The 20,503-nt window shown below is 65.9% G+C and overlaps 1 protein-coding gene across 1 annotated transcript; it reads left to right on the forward strand.

Annotated features, from left to right (window-relative positions):
- Positions 1–516: 516 nt before the first annotated feature.
- SLC6A19 (solute carrier family 6 member 19) lies at positions 517–20,503 on the forward strand. Its single transcript, XM_012774129.2, has 12 exons — positions 517–845; positions 7,574–7,714; positions 9,470–9,607; positions 10,364–10,545; positions 11,978–12,088; positions 12,333–12,445; positions 13,417–13,545; positions 13,631–13,787; positions 15,760–15,964; positions 16,045–16,204; positions 16,380–16,542; positions 18,425–20,503. Exons 1-12 carry the CDS (start codon positions 644–646, stop codon positions 18,626–18,628), a joined length of 1,905 nt encoding a protein of 634 aa, XP_012629583.1. The 5' UTR covers positions 517–643; the 3' UTR covers positions 18,629–20,503.

Genomic DNA, 20,503 nt, shown 5'->3' on the forward strand with positions numbered 1-20,503 from the left:
CAGAGGTGGCCAGGGTGGTTCCGGCCCGTGATAAGCCCAGGGTCCTCTTGGCCCAGCCTGGAGGGCCCCCTGGGCCCCTGGGTACTGGTGGGAACCCCCGGCCCTTTGAGCAGCTATTCAGCGCTCGGGCTGGGCGGGGCTGAGCTGGGAGGGGCGATGGCCACCCCCAGGCCATGGCTCCACTGCCCCCCCTCCAGGCCAGCAGCCCCCACACCCAGCGTGGGCTTCCTGCAGGTGGGCATGTGCGGGCGGCTGGGGGCAGGGCCTGGGGTCCCGCTGAGCCAGGCGGGTCAGCAGAGAGCCTGTTTGCCTTGGGTCCTTGCTCAGGGGAGTGTCCAGGCAGCCACCTGGCCGGGAGGGCGGCTCACCTGTGCGCGTTTGCACAGGGGAGGGGCGGCCTGCGCCTTGGAGCGGCCTCCGGTGGGCGGCCCCGCTGGCCCCAGGGCGGGCGCCCCGCAGATAAGGCATTAACAGTCCAGCGGACGGACGCGCCCTGCAGATCTGCTGACGGCTCCGTTCTGCCCAGTGCCTGGGGTGAGGTGCCAAAGGTTCTCTATAAAGCGCGGCACTCTCGGCCCACGGCCACTCGCCCTCTGGCTCCTGCCCTGCCCACAGCGTGCTCGGAACCGGCCCAGAGACCACCATGGTGAGGCTCGTGCTGCCCAACCCCGGCCTGGAGGAGCGGATCCCCTCGCTGGACGAGCTGGAGACCATCGAGCACCAGGAGGCCGGCTCGAGGCCCCAGTGGGACAACAAGGCCCAGTACATGCTCACCTGCGTGGGCTTCTGCGTGGGCCTGGGCAATGTGTGGCGCTTCCCCTACCTGTGCCAGAGCCACGGAGGAGGTAGGCCGGGCTGCCGGGCGGGCAGGAGCTGTGGCATGCGCAGTTCACAGCGTGGGCGCCCGGTGCACGGGAGATGGGGCCACGCCGCACCCGTCCCGGTACCCCGGCTGCTGCTGAGGCAGCGGAGCCCTTTGCTGGCCCCAGAGCACAGCCCGACGGGAGGCCGGGGACAGGGGACAGTGGCCTCCCAGGCAGAGCCCCTGCCCTGAGGCTGCGAGGCCAGCCCTGTGCAGACACCTGGTGAGGTGCATCCTCTTGTGCCCCAGCAGGGCGGGCCTGTGGCCCTGGGACAGAGGCGAGAGCGTGGCTGGGGCAGGTGACCTGGATGGACGGGCGGGCAGCCAGAGCTTGTGCTGCTGGACTCCAGGCGCAGAGCCGGGGAGCCACTGAGGGTCCTGCTGTCCCCAGCTGAGCCGCCTCCACACTGGCTGCAGGACGTCCCTCTGTCCGGCCTCCTGGTGGCCCCAGGGGGGCGCAGGAGTTGCCTGAGTGATCCCCTGGGTGCCCTCCTGCATCTGACAGGTGCTTCCAGGCCTGTGAGGCCCCCGTGCCCCACCCTGAGGGGCTGTGCCTGGACCTTGGGCCACAGGTGGCCGTGGGCGCGTGGGCACAAGGCTGCTGCCCTGTGCGTGGGCGGCTCACTCACCACGGGCTCTGCCGGCTGGCCCGGGTGTGTTCTCAGCAGCGGCCTCCTGTGGGTTTTAACAGTCTCCCCTAGATGATGTGCTCTCCATAGTGGTGGCCGTGTCTTTCCCAACCTTGAAGGACTTGCCGTCACTCACGTGGGCTTTGGGACGTGGAAGTCCCGGAGGGAAAGCAGGAAGGTCCTCCTGAGTCAGCTTTTCCTCCCGCGTGGGCAGGGGGTCCGGTCGGTGTCGGGGCGCAAGCCGTCTGTCTCTGCACTGGCGGGGGGTCAGCACGACGCCCAGGAGCGTGGCCCTCTCGCCCGTGGCAGCATGTCGCTGCCCCCCAAGGACGTGCCGTGTGGTGGGCGTCCGGCGGGCCGTGCTGCAAACTCAGGCAAGGAACCTTGGGGGATGGACGCACTGGCAGAGCGTGCGGGGCCCTGGTTCTCTGTGCGTGGCCTGGCAGGGGCTGGGCGTGGGCTCCGGGTGGACAGGCCAGGGCAGAGCAGGGCCCTGGGTGGGTGCACGGCGGGGTCCCATGTCCCTCCCGCCCAGGCAAGTGGCACCTACACCTGGCCCCTCGCCCGCTGGGATACCAGGTCCCCTGCTGGATTTTGAGGCCACTCGTCGCTGGGCCCCCCAGCTGCAGTGGTGGCAGCTGGCACCCAGGGTCTGGCCACCCCGCTGGCCTGGCAGGACGCAGGGTCTCTCTGCTGTGTGCTGGGCAGGATGCCACACCCCAGCCCACCCGCCCGCAAGGACGGAGGCCCCAGGGGGGCAGGGCGGGGGCCCGGCTCTGTGCCGCTCACCGCCTGTCACCGGCGCACCTGTTTCGTGACATGTGTGACCCGGGTGTGGCTCTGGCAGCTGGGGCTGCGGAGAACAGATGATGGACTCTGAGGAATGCAGGGTGCCCTGGGGGACAAGAGGCTACCGCTGGCAGGGACGCCAGGTCCGCCGGCTTCCCGAGGGCTCTGCGTGCAAACCTGCGTCCGTGACAAGGCCCCTCCTGATGGACGAGGGTCCTCGGCACTGACCAAGCAAGGTGGCCAGAGCGACAGGTTCGTCCTGTCTGGGATGGTCCTTTGGGGTTAACCCCCCCCCACACACACACACACAGCCTCCTGCGGGCTCCAGACCCCACAGTTCTGCCCCCTGGGTGAGCACAGGCGGGCGGCAGGCAGGGGCATCTCCAGAGCCAGCCGTGCCCACCTGCTGCGCCCACCTGCCTGGGGCTCACCTGGAAACGGACGTGGAGGGGAGTCCGCCCGCCGGATGTGGGGGCAGCAATGGAGGGTCGTGCCCACTTGCCCCCTGCTGGGGTCAGCCCCGCCCCACCTCCCGGTCCGGGTCCCTATCACCCACGGTGCTGAGAGGGCAGCACAGGTGGAGTCACCTTCAGGCCCAGGGCACCTGCCCAGAATGCGAGGTTCTCCACGAGTGTCCCCCACGCCGGCCCCACGCTCTGGCACAAAGAGCCCACTGCAAGGACCACGCCTGCCCTGCCTCACCTGTGGCTGCCACCTCCCTGCTCCAGGGAGCCCGGGCTGCCCAGCGCCCACCGGGGGCTGCCTTTCCCCTTGGTCCTGGTCCTGCATCTCCGTGCTCAGCAAACCCTTCAGCATCACCCCACACCCCAGACACCACCTGCTGGACAGAGGGGAGGGGACAGCTTGGTGCCTGCTCTCAGAACCTGCAGCTGCCCCTCCTCCTTCTCCTCTTCCCTCCTCCCTCCTTTTTCCTCCTCCTCCCCCCTCCTCCTCCCTCCTCCTCCCCCTCCTCCTCCCCCATCCTCCTCCCCCTCCTCCCCCCTCCTCCTCCCCCTCCTCCCCCCTCTTCCCTCCTCCTCTCCCCTCTTCCCTCCTCCTCTTCCCTCCCCCCTCCTCCTCCCCCCTCCTCCTCCCTCCTCCCCCTCCTCTTCCCCCTCCTCCTCTCTCCTCCTCCTCCCTCCTCCTCCTTCCTCCCCCTCCTCTTCCCCCTCCTCCTCTCTCCTCCTCCTCCCTCCTCCCCCTCCTCTTCCCCCTCCTCCCCTCCCCTCCTCCTCCCTCCTCCCCTCCCCTCCTCCCACTTCTCCTCCCCTCCCCCTCCCCTCCCCCCTCCCCTCCCCCCTCCCCTTACTACTTTTTTCCTCCTCCCTTCCTCCCCTCCTCCCCTCCTCCCCTCCTCCCCTCCTCTCCTCTATTACTCCTCCACCACACCCTCCTCCTCCTCCTTCCCTAACTTTTCAAGAAGAGAGGGGACTGTGGTTCATGCTAAGTGTCTTTTTCCTTCTGGGCACTTTCTCTTATCCCTGTCCCTACCGTTATCTCTGCCACTTGCTTCCACCTGTGAAAGACAAAGGCCAGTGAGGCGGCAGCTATCTGAGGTCCTGGTCTCTGGGGACCTTTGGAACCTGGGGGGGGGGTGCTGCTCCGCCCCCCTGGCAAAGCCTTGGGCTCCTGGGGACACAAACACACAGCCGCTCTGCCTGCCCCAGTGGGAGAAGTGGGGCTTCAAGGAGAAAATTTGCACCCGGGGACTGGATCAGTCACTCGGGTCCTTGCTTGAGTTTCTCGGGGGAGGCTCATGCCCAGGGACCGAGTCCCTAGTCCCAAAGGGGACGCTGCCCCCAGGAGCCCCATCTGTGTCAGCAGCTGCCGGACTCCCAGGACAGGCTGCATGTGGCGCGAGGGAAGGCCCGGCACACTCGGGGTGCAGTGGGCATGTGCCACGCCTCTGTTCACTGCTCCATTCCCAGCCTGACCCGTGGGGGTCAGGGATGGGGCCCTCTTGTCCCGAGGAACTTTCAGCAGGGAGGACTGTCGGGAGCAAGGGCCTCTGCCAAGGCTTCCAGAAGAGGGGGCATCAAGTAGGGTTTTTAAGGATAAGTAGGAGTTTTCCCAACTTAGGGCTGGGTTGTGGAGGGGACGGGAGGGGATGGAGGGATATTAGGGAACCACGCACTTGTTTCTTCCTGGTAGTTTTCCCCAAAAGAGCGGCAAATCAAGCTCCTGGCTCGCCGGGACCTCAGGTGTCCCTGCAGGTGAGCAGACAGCTGCGGCCCCACCCCTGGGCCTGGCTCCGGGGTCTCTCCTGGGCCCTACCACCACTCTCTGCTTCCATCTTGCAGATGAGTCCAATGTCCGGCCGGCATGGCCCACTCCCCCTGCCCCTGGGGTCCCTGAGGGACCCTGTCCCTGGAGCCCAGGTCAGAGAGGGGCTGTGCTCGCCGGCCTGGGGCCAGGGCGGGCCCTGTGGTGACAGGTGATGGAGGGAGGAGGAGAGGGAGGACAGAGAGGAGATGGAGGTAACCTGGGAGAGGGAGGGTGAGAAGGGATGGGAAGGCCACATGGGAAAGTCCCGGGCACTGGGCTTCCTGTCCCCCTCCCCCTCCACCCCTCCCTCTCTTTCCCTCCCCTTCCCTCCTCCTTCTCCCTCCCCTTTGCTCCTCTCCCCCTCCCTCCCCTCCCCTCCCCTCCCCTCCCTCCCCTTTGCTCTCTCCCCCTCCCTCCCCTTTGCTCCTCTCTCCCTCCCTCCCCTCCCCTCCCCTCCCCTCCCCTCCCTCCCTCCTCTTTGCTCCTCTCCCCGTCCCTCCCTCCCTCCCTCTCTCCCTCCCTCCCTCTCTCCCTCCCTCCCTCTGTCCCACAGAGGGCACCAGCTCAGGGTCAGAGGTTGGGGGGAGGGGGACATGATAGGGGGACAGGGGCTAGGGATTGAAGAGATTTGGAGGATATAAGCAAACAAGCAGGGAAGGGGGAGTAGAGGAAGTGCTGGCTCTGCCAAGAGAGTCCAGGCTGCAGAGTGGCGTGGCGGGGTGTCCCCTCTGTGACAGGCAGGGTGAGGAGGGACCCCCTACTCTGGGAGCACGTTCTCAGCCCCGCCCTCTCTAGGCCAGTCACCCAGCACTGAGGGGTGGTCCTTGCAGAGAGGCCCAGGCGTGGTCCTTGCAGAGAGGCCCCGGCGCCTGGGAAAACCGGCTGTGGGTCGGGTTGTGCTGAGCCCCGTGGCTCAGTCTCAGCTCTGCACCGAGCACTGACAACCTCCGACCTTCCTGACCGCAGCGGTGCTGTCCCTAGACTGTGCCCTGAGCCTGCACCCGTGGCCACCCGGCCAGGTCGGGCGCACAGGACAGGCACCTTCCTACACGGAAGCCAGGGGACCCCTGAGGCCGGGGAGGGCTCGCTGCGTGTGGCTCTCATCCTGTGTGGGGACGGCGGCGCCGTGCCCGTCCCCCACTTGTCCGCTCCTGCTGTGGCCGGCTGGGCAGTGCCCCGCTGGGGCCTGGGTGCCGGCAGGGCCCACGGGCCTCCCACCCGCCGAGGGGCTCAAGGACAAGCCCGTCCCCTATGGGCTGAGTGACCGGGACCCTGCGGCCGCTCTGTGGCTGCGGCTCGGACGGGAGGCCGACCGCGTTTCTCAGCCGTGGCCGTTCTACAGAAACAGGATCTAAAGGGGTGGGAAACGTGAGCCTGACACCCTTCCAGACGTTGTGCTGTTTTGCGACTCTTACCTGGGTCCGCAGTCCCCGAGCAGGCTCTCCTAAGGCTGCGTCCGAGCGCCGCACCTGACTGGCACAGAAATCGAGCATTTCCCGTGGGGTTAGCGTAGCTCTCTCTTTAATTTAATTCAAGACGATCCCTAAGCAGCTTCCCAGCCCACGTGGACACCCACGTGGACCCCGCGTGGTCAAGAGAGTGAGCGTCTTGCCTTCTGGCTCCCTGGGCCGTTCCATCTCCTCTCGCGGGTCTGCCTCGGAGTCGCCAGATTCCAGAACCCAGATGTCACCCCAGTTCAGTGTTTGCTCCGTGACGGTGCCACGCTGGAGCCCACAGTGGTGGCTGGGGAGCCACGTTCCCTGTGAGACAAAGCTCGCGTCGTGACAGAGGCAGACACGTATGAACGTGGCTCTTCTTTTCAGTTTGCCGCGGTCACACCCAGAGCACACGTGGCATAAACCTGCCACGGCAGTCGCCATCACATGTCTGGCCGGGGGTCTGACACGCTCACAGAGCTTGGCGCCCAGCCGCCACCCGCCTCCACACGCTTTATTGAGTCTGCTGAGGCCCCGCGCCCGGCACAGACCCCCCGCGCCCAGCACCGACCCCCCGAGCCCGGCACCGACCCCGCGCCCTCCCGGCCCGCAGCCACGCCCTCCTCTGTCCGGGGAACCCCACGTCTCTGGGGCTGCGTGCGGTGTCTGTGTTTCTGTGATGGTGGTGCCACTCAGTGTGAGGTCCTCAAGCCTCACCCGTGTTGTGGCCAACGTCAGGGCGTCCTCTCTCAAGGCTGAGCGTGCGCTGAGCGTGCATGGGCCACGCCGAGCTTGTGCATCCACCTGTCGGTGGACGCTCGCGTGGCCTCGGCCGTTGTGGAAAGTGCCGCTCTAGACACGGGATCTGCTGTCAGTGCCCTGGGGACAGACCAGAGGGGAGCTGCTGGGTCCCGTGACAATCCTAGTTGTTGCTTTTCGAGTGAGTCACCACCTTGCCACCTAGCGCACCGCAGGCTCCTCGCTTCTCTGCCACACTCGTTACCGCCTGTTTGCCTGTTTGCATGGCAGCAGCCGTCCCGGGGGCTGCGAGGTGGTGCCGCATCGTGGCTTGACTTGTGTTTTAAGATAAAGGACATTTGGTGTCACAGATGAGCCGCTGCAAGCTCAGGGACGATCCTGGTGGCAGGAGGAGGACGGGTCTCCCTCCAGGCACAGGGTGTCCCAGGGAGCAGCCCCTCTTGCAGGTGCACTGCTCCAGGGTGCTCTTGAGCAGCTGGGGCGGCACCGCGGGTGGGCACAGCCCTCTGCCGTGGACTGCCCGGTTGCAGGCTGGCGGCTCCTGGGCAGCAGGGGGCTGGAGAGGGCCGATTCCGTGTTGCCACGGGGATGCCTGCTGTGCTGTGCCATTCAGGGCACGGGGACCTCAGTGGCGCCTCCGTGAACGGCCACAGCTCCCCAGGGCCCCACACGTGGTCTCAGCCCGCTGGATGGCTGGGACCGTCTGGCTGGGTGGTCCTTCTGGGACAGGAGCCAGCTCTGACCTGGTGCAGTGGACGGGCCCTCACGTCCCAGCTCTGTCCATGCCCGGGCACCGCTGCCTGCCCAGACTGAGCTCCCCACGCATCCCCCAGGTGCCTTCATGATCCCCTTCCTCATCCTGCTGGTGCTGGAGGGCATCCCCCTGCTTCACCTGGAGTTCGCCGTGGGGCAGCGGCTGCGCAGGGGCAGCGTGGGCGTGTGGTCCTCCATCCACCCGGCGCTGAAGGGCTTAGGTGAGTCGCGGGCCCCCGGGCACCTCCCTGCCTGCCCTGGGGAGCGGGACGTCCCGGTCAGTCCCCGCCCCAGGCCTCCGGAAGCCCCGCTAGGCTCTGTGGGCGGGCACGTGCAGTGTCCGGGGCGGGCCACTCCTGGCCTCCAGGAAACTGCCAGGGCAGCAGAGGCCACGGCAGCCCTGGCGGCACAGGGCACAGGACGCTGGAGGACAGCAGAGTGACCCCTGCCTGCCCAGAGCAGCCTCCGCATGGGCCCGGCCCCGGGAGGGGCGCTGGCCGCCTGGTCTCCCGCCCTCTGTGCGGCACCCAGGCACAGTGAGAAGGTGCCCACAGTGACCCCGGCCCCAGCTGTGGTCAAGCCCTGAGACCGGGGGGTGGCCCCATATGGCTCGTGAGACCTCAGGATACAGACAAAAGAGCTCCAGCCAGAGGAGAAGGGGGCGGGCCCCCCAAAAGGGATTCTGAGCCCAGGAGGCATCTGCCCTTCTGAAGCCTTGGGGCCTACCCCTTCCCGCACCCACGCCCACCTGCCCCCACGCCCACCTGCCCCCACGCCCACCTGCCTCCCACGCCCACCTGTTCCCACGCCCACCTGCATCCCATCCCCACCTGCTCCCACCCCCACCTGCTCCCACGCCCACCTGCTCCCACCCCCACCTGCTCCCACGCCCACCTGCTCCCACCCCCGCCTGCTCCCACGCCCACTTACCTCCCATGCCCACTTGCCTCCCACGCCCACCTGTTCCCAAGGCCACCTGTTCCCACGCCCACCTGCTCCCACGCCCACCTGCTCCCACGCCCACCTGCTCCCACGCCCACCTGCATCCCAGCCCACCTGCTCCCACTCCCACCTGCTTCCATGCCCACCTGCTCCCACACCCATCCCAGCCCACCTGCTCCCACTCCCACCTGCTTCCATGCCCACCTGCTCCCACACCCATCCCACCCCACCTGCTCCCACGACCACCTGCATCCCAGCCCACCTGCATCCCAGCCCACCTTCTCCCACGCCCACTTGCTCCCATGCTCACCTGCTCCCACGCCCACCTGCTCCCATGCCCATCCCACCCCACCTGCTCCCCACACCTACCTGCCTCCCAGCCCACCTGCTCCCACACCCACATGCTCCCCACACCCACCTGCATCTCATGTCCACCTGCTCCTACGTCCACCTACTCCCACATCCACCTGCTCCCACCCCACCTGCATCCCACACCCACCTGCTCCCAAGTCCACTTGCATCCCATGCCCACCTGCATCCCAGCCCACCTGCTCCCACGCCCACCTGCTCCCCACACCCACCTGCTCCCACACCCACCTGCATCCCATGTCCACCTGCTCCCACGCCCACCTACTCCCCACCCCCACCTGCTCCCACACCCACCTGCCCTAGCCTCCAGTTCAGTTTTCAGGGCCTCCTCCCTCCCTCCCTCCCTCCCTCTCTGTCCTTCCCCACCTCACACGTGCACATTCACCACACACGCGTGCGCACACACACACACTTGGTTTTCAACTTAAAACGTCAAGACAACATGGAGCACCTAGATGGCTCTTTACAAAGGCCCTGCAGCCCCCCTGCCTGCACCTGCCCAGGAGAGGCGGCAGGAGTCCCCGCTCTGGTGGGTCAGGGGTGGGTGTCTGCTCAGCCCGGCCACCGGCCCCCCATCGCTCCCCCCTCCCCCCCCCAGGGCTGCCCGGGTGGGCGGGCAGGGGCGGGTGCTCGGGGCCACTCCGCAGCAGCAGTCCCTCCCGCAGGCATCGCGTCCATGTTCGTGTCCTTCATGGTGGGCCTGTACTACAACACCATCATCGCCTGGGTCATGTGGTACTTCTTCAACTCCTTCCAGGACCCGCTGCCCTGGAGCCAGTGCCCGCTCAACTCGAACCTGACAGGTGAGCTCCCCGCCTCCCCCACTCCACAGGCAGACCCCCCCCGAAGGGTCGCCCCCCAGGCTTCTAGCACGGAGACACTCACGGCTCAGACCTGTCAGAACCCGGGGCGCTGCCACGGCAACGGGCATCTCCACCAGCCACAGCACGGGAGAAAAGCCCTCAGAAACGGTGGCTGCCACGTTGGGGTGGCGCAGTGGCGGGCGAGGTGGTCGGGACGGCCACCGTGGGTCCCGCCTCGCCCGGCCCTCGCCTCCCGCCCAGGCATCCCGAGGGGTCTCTACACACTCGGAGCAGCTCCGCCCGCGTGTGCCTCTCCCCACTCATCCCCGCCGCCCGTCCTGGTCCCCGGCCCCTCGCCCTCCCCGTGGCTCTGCCGGGGCCTGGGCACGTGCTCAGCCACCACAGTCACTCGCCACACCAGGGCCGGGCCGCCTGCTCGGTGACCTCTGGGGTCGCGGCTGTCACAAGGCCCCGCCACGCGCCCCGTGCCGCACTCGGGCTGTCCGGCCCTGTCCACCCTGATGCTGGCCAGGGTCAGGCAAGCGGGAGAGACCCACCGCGAGAGGCGTGTTGGCGTGTGTTAGCGTGTGAGCTGTGCACACTGCCTGTGTTCCGTGCACTCGTGTGCGTGTGCTTGGTGTCAGTGCGCCGGGAGTGTGGCGGGCGCTTCCCCAGCTCAGGGCCCCGTGGCACCTGCTCTGCCCGTGGCTCCCTCCTGGGAACACCCCCCTGATGCGCGTGCACGCGTGTCCGCAGGCTACGTGGAGGAGTGTGCCAGGAGCTCCTCCGTGGACTACTTCTGGTACCGCGAGACGCTCAACATCTCCACCTCCATCAGCGACTCGGGCTCCATCCAGTGGTGGATCCTGCTCTGCCTCACCTGCGCCTGGAGCGTGCTCTACGTGTGCATCATCCGTGGCATCGAGACCACGGGGAAGGTGCCGTGGGCGGGCCGGGCGGCGCCCTGGGGCCGGGTGGGGCAGGCTGCCCCTGGGGCCCACCCGAGGGCCCACCATGAGCCTCTGCCCTGGCGCATGCACAGATGGGAGGGGCCCACGCGGCCCGGCGGGACCCGGTGCTGGCCTGGTGCTTCCAGATGGCCCCCGGGAAAGCCCCAGCGAGTGGAGGGTCCCCATGGTGACGGCAGGGGTGGGGAGGGAGCGGGCTGTCTGCCCAACACCGCAGAGAGGAGCGGAGTCCCGCCTGGCCGGCCCTCCCCTGGGGCTGCTGCGCCTGAGGGGCCTGCGCTCCCCGTCCCCTGTGGATCCCTGTCCCACATACCTGTCCTCACGTACCTGCTCCCACACACCTGCTCCCCCACCTGGCACCACACCTGTCCTCACACCAGTTCTCGCATACCTGCCCCCACCTGCTCCATACACCTGCCCCCACACACCTGTCCCCCCACACCTGTCCTCATCTACTTATCCACACACACCTGTCCCCCACACCTGTCCTCACATACCTGCCCCCACCTGCTCCATACACCTGCCCCCACACACCTGTCCCCCCACACCTGTCCTCATCTACTTATCCACACACACCTGTCCCCCACACCTGTCCTCACATACCTGCCCCCACCTGCCCCATACAACTGCCCCCACACACCTGTCCCCCCACACCTGTCCTCATCTACTTATCCACACACACCTGTCCCCCACACCTGTCCTCACATACCTGCCCCCACCTGCCCATACAACTGCCCCCACACACGTGTCCTCACATGCCTGCCCCCCACCTGTCCTCATCTAACTATCCCCATACACCTGTCCCCCACACCAGTTCTAGCATACCTACCCCCCACCTACCCCCACACACCTGTCCCCCCACACCTGTCTTCATCTACCTATCCCCACACACCTGCCCCCACACCTGTCCCCACACATCTGTAATACATCCCTGCCACCCCACACCTCCCTCCACATACCTGTCCCCACACACCTTTCCCAACACTGTCTCCACACATCTGTAACACACCCTTGTCCCCACACACCAGCCCCACGCACACTTGTCCCCACGCACCTCCCTCCACACTCCTGCCCCCCCACACCTGTACCCCCAGACCTCCCTCCACACACCTACCACCCCACACCTGTCCCCACATACCTGCCCCCCATACACGCACCCCCCTACCTCTCTCCACACTCCTGCCCCCCCACACCTGCACCCCCAGACCTCCCTCCACACACCTGCCACCCCACACCTGTCCTCACATACCTGCCCCCATACACGTGCCCCCCACCTCCCTCCACACTCCTGCCCCCCCACACTTATCCCTATACAGCTGACTCCACATACCTGTCCCCACACACCTGCCCCCACACCTGCCCCCCCCACACCTTCCCACACCTGCCTACACCTGCCCTGCAGGCCGTGTACGTCACCTCCACGCTGCCCTACGTGGTGCTGACCATCTTCCTCATCCGGGGCCTGACACTGAAGGGCGCCACCAACGGCATCGTCTTCCTCTTCACGCCCAACGTGAGTCCCTGCCTCCGCCCTGCTCAGACCTCTCGGGCCTCCCGGGGGCGGCAGGCACCTGTCCTCCCGCCCCGGGCCGGCTAGGGCTCAACTCGGGCCGGCTAGCCCACGGCCCGCGGCCTGGCCGTGCCCCCGCGGACGGAGACTCTGCACGGGAAGCACCTGCCACGAGAGGCTCTCCCGTGGGCCACGGCGCCGGCGGCCAGTCCTTGCACGGCACCGCTGAGGTCTCTGTCTGGCGCAGATCACGGAGCTGGCCAACCCGGTCACCTGGCTGGACGCGGGAGCGCAGGTCTTCTACTCCTTCTCCCTGGCCTTCGGGGGCCTCATCTCCTTCTCCAGCTACAATTCTGTGCAGTGAGTGTGGGGAGCCGGCTGGCGGGCGGGCTTCCAGGAGTGTTTTGGTGCTGTGCCTCAGTTTCCCTACCACACTGCGGTACTCTGTTGTGAGGATAAAAAGATGGCAGAGGCAGCGGGCGCTCGCTGCACCGTGACCAGCTGCCAGGTCAGGGTCTGGCCAGGCCACCTGCACCTTCCTCGGCACCCAGTGCACGGAGGGGCCTGGCCCTTGGGTGCTGCCTGGGCCTCCACTCCACGCTGCCCAGCTCTGCCCTGCCCCGGGCCCCCAGACGGCGCCCCGAAGCCCACCACCAGGCCAGGCGCAAGGCTTCCCGCGGACGCCCGCCCTGCCCACCAACCTGCACACCCCCTGGGCAAGGCCTCGGGGACCCCCTGGGGACCTCCCAGTTCAGGACAGCCCCTCCCCCGAGCCCCGCTGGCCTGTAGTGTGTGCCCAGGCACCTCCCCTCGCAGCGGGAGGTAAGGCAGGGCCCCCGACACCTGGGGCCCCGGCGCTGGGGGGGCCTACGTCAGCGTGGGCTGGAGCTGGGGGCCCCGGGCCTGCACCAGAGGCCAAGGGGGGCGCCAAGGCCGGTGCCCCTCCCTGCCGGCTCTGCCGGCCGGCCTGGCGCGCCCTAGCCAGACCCGTGACCACTTTCCTCCTTTCACGCTGGGTGGAGGGGAACAGGGGACCCAGCCCCTCCCACAACTTCTACTAAGTGAGCACCTGCGACCCAAACCAGGGGTCTCCAAGCCACCAGGTGGCCGGTGAAGTGACGAGAAGGGCCTGGGGCTCGGGGCACGGCCTTCCGGCCACCTGTGTCCCTGGAGCCCGCTCAGAGGAGGACAGGCTCCCGCCCGCCCGGCTTCCCGAGGTGGCTGAGACCAGCTCTGGGCGGGGTGCGCCGTCTCTGACGCTCCGTGCCCAGCGCAGGACTGGCCGTCCCGGATGAGGCGCGGTGACGCTGCCATCCCCGTGTCCCCCGCAGCAACAACTGCGAGATGGACGCGCTGATCGTGTCTGTCATCAACGGCTTCACTTCGGTGTACGCGGCCACCGTGGTCTACTCCATCATCGGCTTCCGCGCCACTGAGCGCTACGACGACTGCTTCAGCACGTGAGTCTGCAGCGTGGGCCGGTGCCGCCCTGGGGCAGCCTGGGGCCCGGCGCGGGCGCGGCCGCTCAGCCCCTCTCCTCCCCAGGAACATCCTGACCCTCATCAACGGGTTCGACCTGCCGGAGGGCAGCGTGACCCCCGAGAACTTCACGGAGGTGCAGCGCTGGTGCAACGCCAGCGACCCCGCGGCCTACGCCCAGCTGCAGTTCCAGACCTGCGACATGAACTCCTTCCTCTCGGAGGTGAGTCCCCCGCGGGCGGCGCTCTGGGCGTGGCTGGGGGAAGGGTGAGGCCGCGCCGCTCGGCTGGGGCCTCTGCGCGCCTGTGGCCCTCACGTCACCAGGGTCTGGGCTGCCGCTGGCGTCTGCAGGGACACAGAATCCCACCGCCCGGCCCCCGGCCCTCCCCCCAACACTCAAAAACACCGCTGGTGGCCGCCTGTGACAGAACTCCTTCTGCAAACACTGGGGAATTATTTGACTGTTTTTGAACGTACTGGGCAACCAGAGGCACATTTAATCTCAGGCTGGACAAGTTTTCTCAGCTGTCACCGTGCCGAGGAAAGTCACGAACCCTCGCCGATTGTGACGAATGTCTTCGAGCCCCGTGCTGATAATCGGTGCAGCTCAGACGTGGCATTTTTTCTATTTTTGTTTTTTAGACAGAGTCTCACTCTGTTGCCCAGGCTAGAGTGAGTGCCGTGGCGTCAGCCTAGCTCACAGCAACCTCAAACTCCTGGGCTCAAGCAATCTTGCTGCCTCAGCCTCCCAAGTAGCTGGGACCACAGGCATACGCCACCACGCCCGGCTAATTTTTCTATATATTTTTAGTTGACCAATTAATTTCTTTCTGTTTTCAGTAGAAACGGGATCTTGCTCTTGCTCAGGCTGGTTGGGAACTCCTGACCCTGAGCGATCCACCCGCCTCGGCCTCCCAGAGTGCTAGGATTACAGGCGTGAGCCACCTCGCCCGGCCTACACTGTTATGATTTATAGACCAACATTTTCTAACTTTACTTTTGCAGCTTCCTTATTTGGGAGGCACCCCGTATTTTTGCCGTTTTGGGGGTCTGGCGCCGTAGCGGTAGTGGCCCTGACACGGGAGCCATGCCGGCTGTGGTGCCAGGCAGAGCCCGGGCAGAGAGATCTCGGGTCCTCCCAGCCATTCCCCAGGGGCATCCGGAGGGCTCCACGAAGGACCAGACGGGTGCAGGGTCTCAGCCTCCTTTCTTTTTTAAAAAACACCTTTATGGAGGTGTGACTGTGCGCCCTTGTGTGTGTCGCTGAGACTCGTCCCCCTGCAGGCTCCCGTCCACGATGGCCCCCGCTCCCCCAGCCCCAGGGCCCCCTCCGCTGCTTCTGTCTCCCCCAGTGACTTGTCTTTCTAGAAGTTCCACAGACAGGGAACACAGTCACAGGCCACCTCGCGGCCGGTCTTCCCCGTGCCATCATTCTGGGACTCACCTGGGGCCACGGCCCCACGCTCTCCTCCCCTGCGAGCCACGCGCCTGCCAGGCTGTGCCTGCCCTGCGCAAGTTCCCTTCAGACTCTAAAAGCCGCCTGCAAGGCAGCACCCCAGAGCGCCTCGGGTCAGCATCCTGCCCACGGAACTCACACATGCACCGTTAAGCTGCCTTGGGCCCCGAGACCCCACCAAGTCCTGGACCGTTCCCTACCGGGAGCCCTGTGCGCGGAACAGCGCACCCAGGCCCGGCACCCGCAGGGCTCGCTCTCCAAGTCTGCACAGCCGGGCCACCGGCCACTGGGACTGGGAACCCGCTGCCGGGTTCCGCTGACGGTCCAGGGCCCCGGGCGGTGGCTGACACACCCTCGAGCCTGTGTGCACCGGGCTGCCTGCGTGTGGCCCTCCAGGGCGCCAGCTTGGGTGACCTTGTCAGGTGACGTCTTGGAAGCTTCCCACGTGGGGAGCCCGTCCAGGGGTCGGAGGGCCCATCATGCCGTGGCTGGCGTGCGTCCCAGCACTGGGCTCCTCCACTGCTGGGGGACTGGGCCACTTGTAACTCACAGTGCAGCTTTGCGAAGTCCACGCGGGCCCAAGCGGACGATGCTGTCGCTTTGCAGACGGCTCGGAGCCACGCGCCTTTGCCCCTGGCGTGGCGGGCAGAGGCGTGGGGGGTCGTGCGGCCCGCACCCGGTGGGGGGCGCCGCGGAGACGGGTGGTCCTGTTACCGTGCCCCCGCCCGTCCCCCCGCAGGGCGTGGAGGGCACGGGCCTGGCCTTCATCGTCTTCACCGAGGCCATCACCAAGATGCCGGTGTCCCCGCTGTGGTCGGTGCTGTTCTTCATCATGCTCTTCTGCCTGGGCCTGTCCTCCATGTTCGGGAACATGGAGGGTGTCGTCGTGCCCCTGCAGGACCTCAGGATCGTCCCCAAGAAGTGGCCCAAGGAGCTGCTCACAGGTGGGTGTGCGGCCGGCCGGGCGGCGGGCCCTGGGGCGGCGCGGCCGCAGTGCCTGTGACCGGCCCTGCTGCGCCCGCAGGCCTCATCTGCCTGGGCACCTACCTGCTGGCCTTCATCTTCTCGCTGAACTCGGGCCAGTACTGGCTGTCGCTGCTGGACAGCTACGCCGGCTCCATCCCGCTGCTCATCATCGCCTTCTTCGAGATGTTCTCCGTGGTCTACGTGTACGGCGTGGACAGGTAGGCGGCGGGGCTCCCCGGGCTTCCGGGCCCTCCGGCCGGCTCCGGAGCTCCGCGCACGGTGAGCAGCCTACCAGCCTGCCCACAGCCCGAGTCCGGCGGCAGGGGCGGCCGTGCCCCCCCCCCCCAGGGACCGCAGTCCCCTGCGCGGCCCTGACGCCGGCCTTGCTCGCAGGTTCAACAGGGACATCGAGTTCATGATCGGCCACAAGCCCAACGTGTTCTGGCAGGTTACGTGGAGGGTGGTCAGCCCGCTGATCATGCTGGTCATCTTCCTCTTCTTCTTCGTCGTGAAGGTCAACGAGGAGCTCACCTACAGCGTCTGGGACCCCGGCTACGTGAGTGGGGGGCTACGTGAGTGAGTGGGTGGGGGCTACGTGAGTGGGGGGCTACGTGAGTACGGGGGGCTATGTGAGTGGGGGGGCTATGTGAGTGGGGGGCTACATGAGTACGGGGGGGCTACGCGAGTGGGGGGCTACGTGAGTGGGGGCTACGTGAGTGGGGGGACTACATGAGTACGGGGGGCTACGTGAGTGGGGGGCTACGTGAGTGGGGGGGCTATGTGAGTACGGGGGGCTACGTGGTTGGGTCTACGTGAGTACAGGGGGGCTACGTGAGGGGGGCTACGTGAGGGGGGCTACGTGAGGGGGGCTACGTGAGGGGGGCTACGTGAGGGGGGCTACGTGAGTGTGGGGCTACGTGAGTGTGGGGCTACGTGATTGGGGGCTACGTGAGTGTGGGGCTACGTGAGTGTGGGGCTACGTGAGTGTGGGGCTACGTGAGTGGGGGCTACGTGAGTGGGGGGACTACATGAGTACGGGGGGCTACGTGAGTGGGGGGCTACGTGAGTGGGGGGGCTATGTGAGTACGGGGGGCTACGTGGTTGGGTCTACGTGAGTACAGGGGGGCTACGTGAGGGGGGCTACGTGAGGGGGGCTACGTGAGGGGGGCTACGTGAGGGGGGCTACGTGAGGGGGGCTACGTGAGTGTGGGGCTACGTGAGTACGGGGGGCCTACGTGATTGGGGGCTACGTGAGTGGGGGGGCTACGTGAGTACTGGGGGGGCTACGTGATTGGGAGCTACGTGAGTGGGGGGCTACGTGAGTACAGGGGGGGCTACGTGAGTACTGGGGGGGCTACGTGATTGGGGGCTACGTGAGTGGGGGGCTACGTGAGTACTGGGGGGGCTACGTGATTGGGGGCTACGTGAGTGCAGGGGGTTTATGTGAGTGTGAGGGGGCTACGTGAGTGGGGGGCTACGTGAGTACGGGGGGCTACGTGATTGGGGGCTACGTGATTGGGGGCTACGTGAGTGGGGGGCTATGTGAGTGCGGGGGTCTATGTGAGTGTGGGGGGCTACGTGAGTGGGGGGGCTACATGAGTGCGGAGGGGTCTACCTGGGTGCGGGGGGATCTACGTGAGTGCGGGGGGGCTGCATGAGTGGGGGGGCTATGTGAGGGAGGCTATGTGAGGGGGGCTACGTGAGTGCAGGGGGACTACGTTAGTGCGGGGGGGTCTACGTGATTGAGGGGGTAGGGTCTACGTGAGTGCAGGGGGGCTACGTGAGTGCCCGGGGGCTACGTGAGATGGGGCTACGTGAGTCGGGGGGCTACGTGAGTGGGGGGACAACGTGAGATGGGGCTACGTGAGTACGGGGGGGGGCTACGTGAGATGGGGGCTACGTGACTGAGGGGGTGGGGTCTACGTGAGTGCCGGGGGGCTACGTGAGTGGGGGGGGCTACGTGAGAGAGGGTGGGGTCTACGTGAGTGGGGGGGCTACGTGAGTGCAGGGGGTGGGGTCTACGTGAGTGCCGGGGGCTACGTGAGATAGGGGCTACGTGACTGAGGGGGTGGGGTCTACGTGAGTGCAGGGGGGGCTACGTGAGATAGGGGCTACGTGACTGAGGGGGTGGGGTCTACGTGAGTGCGGGAGGGGCTACGTGAGTGGGGGGGCTACGTGAGTGAGGGGGTGGGGTCTACGTGAGTGCCGGGTGGCTACATGAGTGCAGGGGGTGGGGTCTATGTGAGTGCCGGAGGACTACGTGGGTGCGGTGGGGGGGTGGGGTCTAGGTGAGTGCAGGGGGCTATGTGGGGGGCGTGGCGGCAGGAGGTCGTGGGGGCAGGGGAGGCCGGAAGAAACCCGGGCTGCCCACCCCACCCCCGCAGGCCCTGTGCCCTGGGGCTCCTGACGCTCTGTTCCCCACGTGGCTCTCTCCCCAGGAGGAATTTCCCAAGTCCGAGAAGGTCTCGTACCCGGACTGGGTGTACGCCGTGGTGGTGGTCGTGGCCGGGGTGCCCTGCCTCACCATCCCTGGCTTTGCCATCTACAAGCTCATCAGGAACCGCTGCCAGGGGCCAGGGGAGCACCAGGGGCTGGTCAGCACGCTGTCCACGGCCTCCATGAACGGGGACCTCAAGTGCTGAGGGCCCAGCCACAGTGCCCGCAGACTGTCGGGAGGGGAGCCCAGGCCCCGGGGGTGGTGGCTGGGCTGCACGTGTGTGTGAGCGCATGAGTGTACAGTCATGTATGTATTTTACATGCACACGTGTATTGTGTATGCATGCATGTACATGTATTACATGTGTTTGTGTACATTGGTATGTGTATACATATTTATGTGTGTACGCGAGCATGTATATATGTATGCATCAGTGTATTGTGCCTATGTGTGCCGTGTGTATCTGTTTACGCATGTTTGTGTGAGCACGCATGTGTAAGCGTATATACACATGTGTGCATATGTGTCTGAGAGTGCATGAATGTGTATGTGTGCAAGAGCACATATACGTGTGTATATGTGCTATTTATGTATGTGGACACACGTGTTTGTGTGTATATGTGTATACATGCACGTGTTGTGTGTGTGAGCACGTGTGCCTGAGTGTCCATACATGTGTGCATGCATGTTTACATGTATACGTTCATGCCTGTGTGCACTTTGTAGACACGTGTATATATGTTCCCGGCACGCACGCACCCCAGGGCCCAGCCTCCCTCCGTGCTTGTTGTCCTTGCCAGTGACATGCGTGTGCTGAGCCCGAGGGAGCAGCCTCGGTTGGGACTTGCCACACCTTGCACACGCCCCACGGAGAGGTGGGAGCTGCAGCGTGGGGGGAGGCACCTGCTGGGCTTCACCTGATGCACAGCGGGGACTGCAGCGTGGTGGCCACCGTGGGGATAACGCTCACTGCCCGCCTGCCCTGGCTCCTCCCCTCGCTGCTCGCCCGCCCTGGGGACTCCCAGGGTGCGGTCAGGCCCGGTAGCGCCCGAGCACTGGCTGGCAGCGAGTTTGGGAGGACTGGGCGTGTCCTGGGCTGTCCGTGCCGGGCAAGTTCTGCGTCGCGGCTCTGCTGGTGTGATGAGCACCCGCCCCTTAATCGGTGCTCTGGCACCACGAGTCGATGCACAGTTAAATAAAACCCAACTCGGCATAATTTAAGGCAGAAACCATGGTTTGTGTTTTCTTAAAGGATATTAACTGTGTGAATTTTTAGCCAGATGTTGGAAAAGGCCAGTTACAGGGTAACTCAGCTTGGCCGCCATCCGTGAGGGCCCCGGGCGTCCCGGGCACCGTCAGCAAAGCCCCTGAGGCCCCCCACCCGTCAGGGCCACTGAGCGGAGCCCACCTGGTGTCTGCCCTTCCCCCATCACGGGGTGAATCTTTTCGGGGATGTGGCATCCAATGCCAGGCCAAAGGCACCAGCACTCAAGGTATGTCCTCAACGAGCTGGTCGCCTCTGCCTCAAGTGGAAAAACCTCGAGTTTAAATTAAGCTGGAGTTTGAGAATTTTCACAGGTAGGACGGAGAGATCTCGGTGGGTCCTGGTGCCATATTCGTCCTGGCAGCCTCGAAGCCACATTTGCCCCTTCCAGACACCTCTGTCCTGACATGCTCCGTGGGCGGCTGGCTGGGCAAGCCACGCAGGTTGTCGTCCTGGCCACGGCCATGAGCCCAGGAAACAAGCTGCGGACACCGTGGCCACGTGCAAGACCCCCAGACGGTGCCCCGTGGAAACCAACCCCGGAAGTCTGTGCGCCACAAGTCCACTCACGCAGCCGTCATGCAATGACGAGGCTGAGGAGGGTGGGTCCTCAGCTGATAGAATGTTCTGGATCTTGTGCCAGTGCCCATGTCCTGCCACGAGGCAGTCCCAGAGCTTTGTGAGATGTCACCGTTGCGGGGAACCGGGCAACAGGTGCATGGGATCTTCTCTGTGTTATTTCTTCCAGTGGAATGTGAGTCTATGATTGTCTCAAGATGAAAAAGTTAAATAAAAATAAGTAATTTTAAAAAACAA

The sequence above is a fragment of the Microcebus murinus genome, chromosome 11 (assembly GCF_040939455.1).
Source record: "Microcebus murinus isolate Inina chromosome 11, M.murinus_Inina_mat1.0, whole genome shotgun sequence".
Lineage (NCBI taxonomy): Eukaryota > Metazoa > Chordata > Mammalia > Primates > Cheirogaleidae > Microcebus > Microcebus murinus.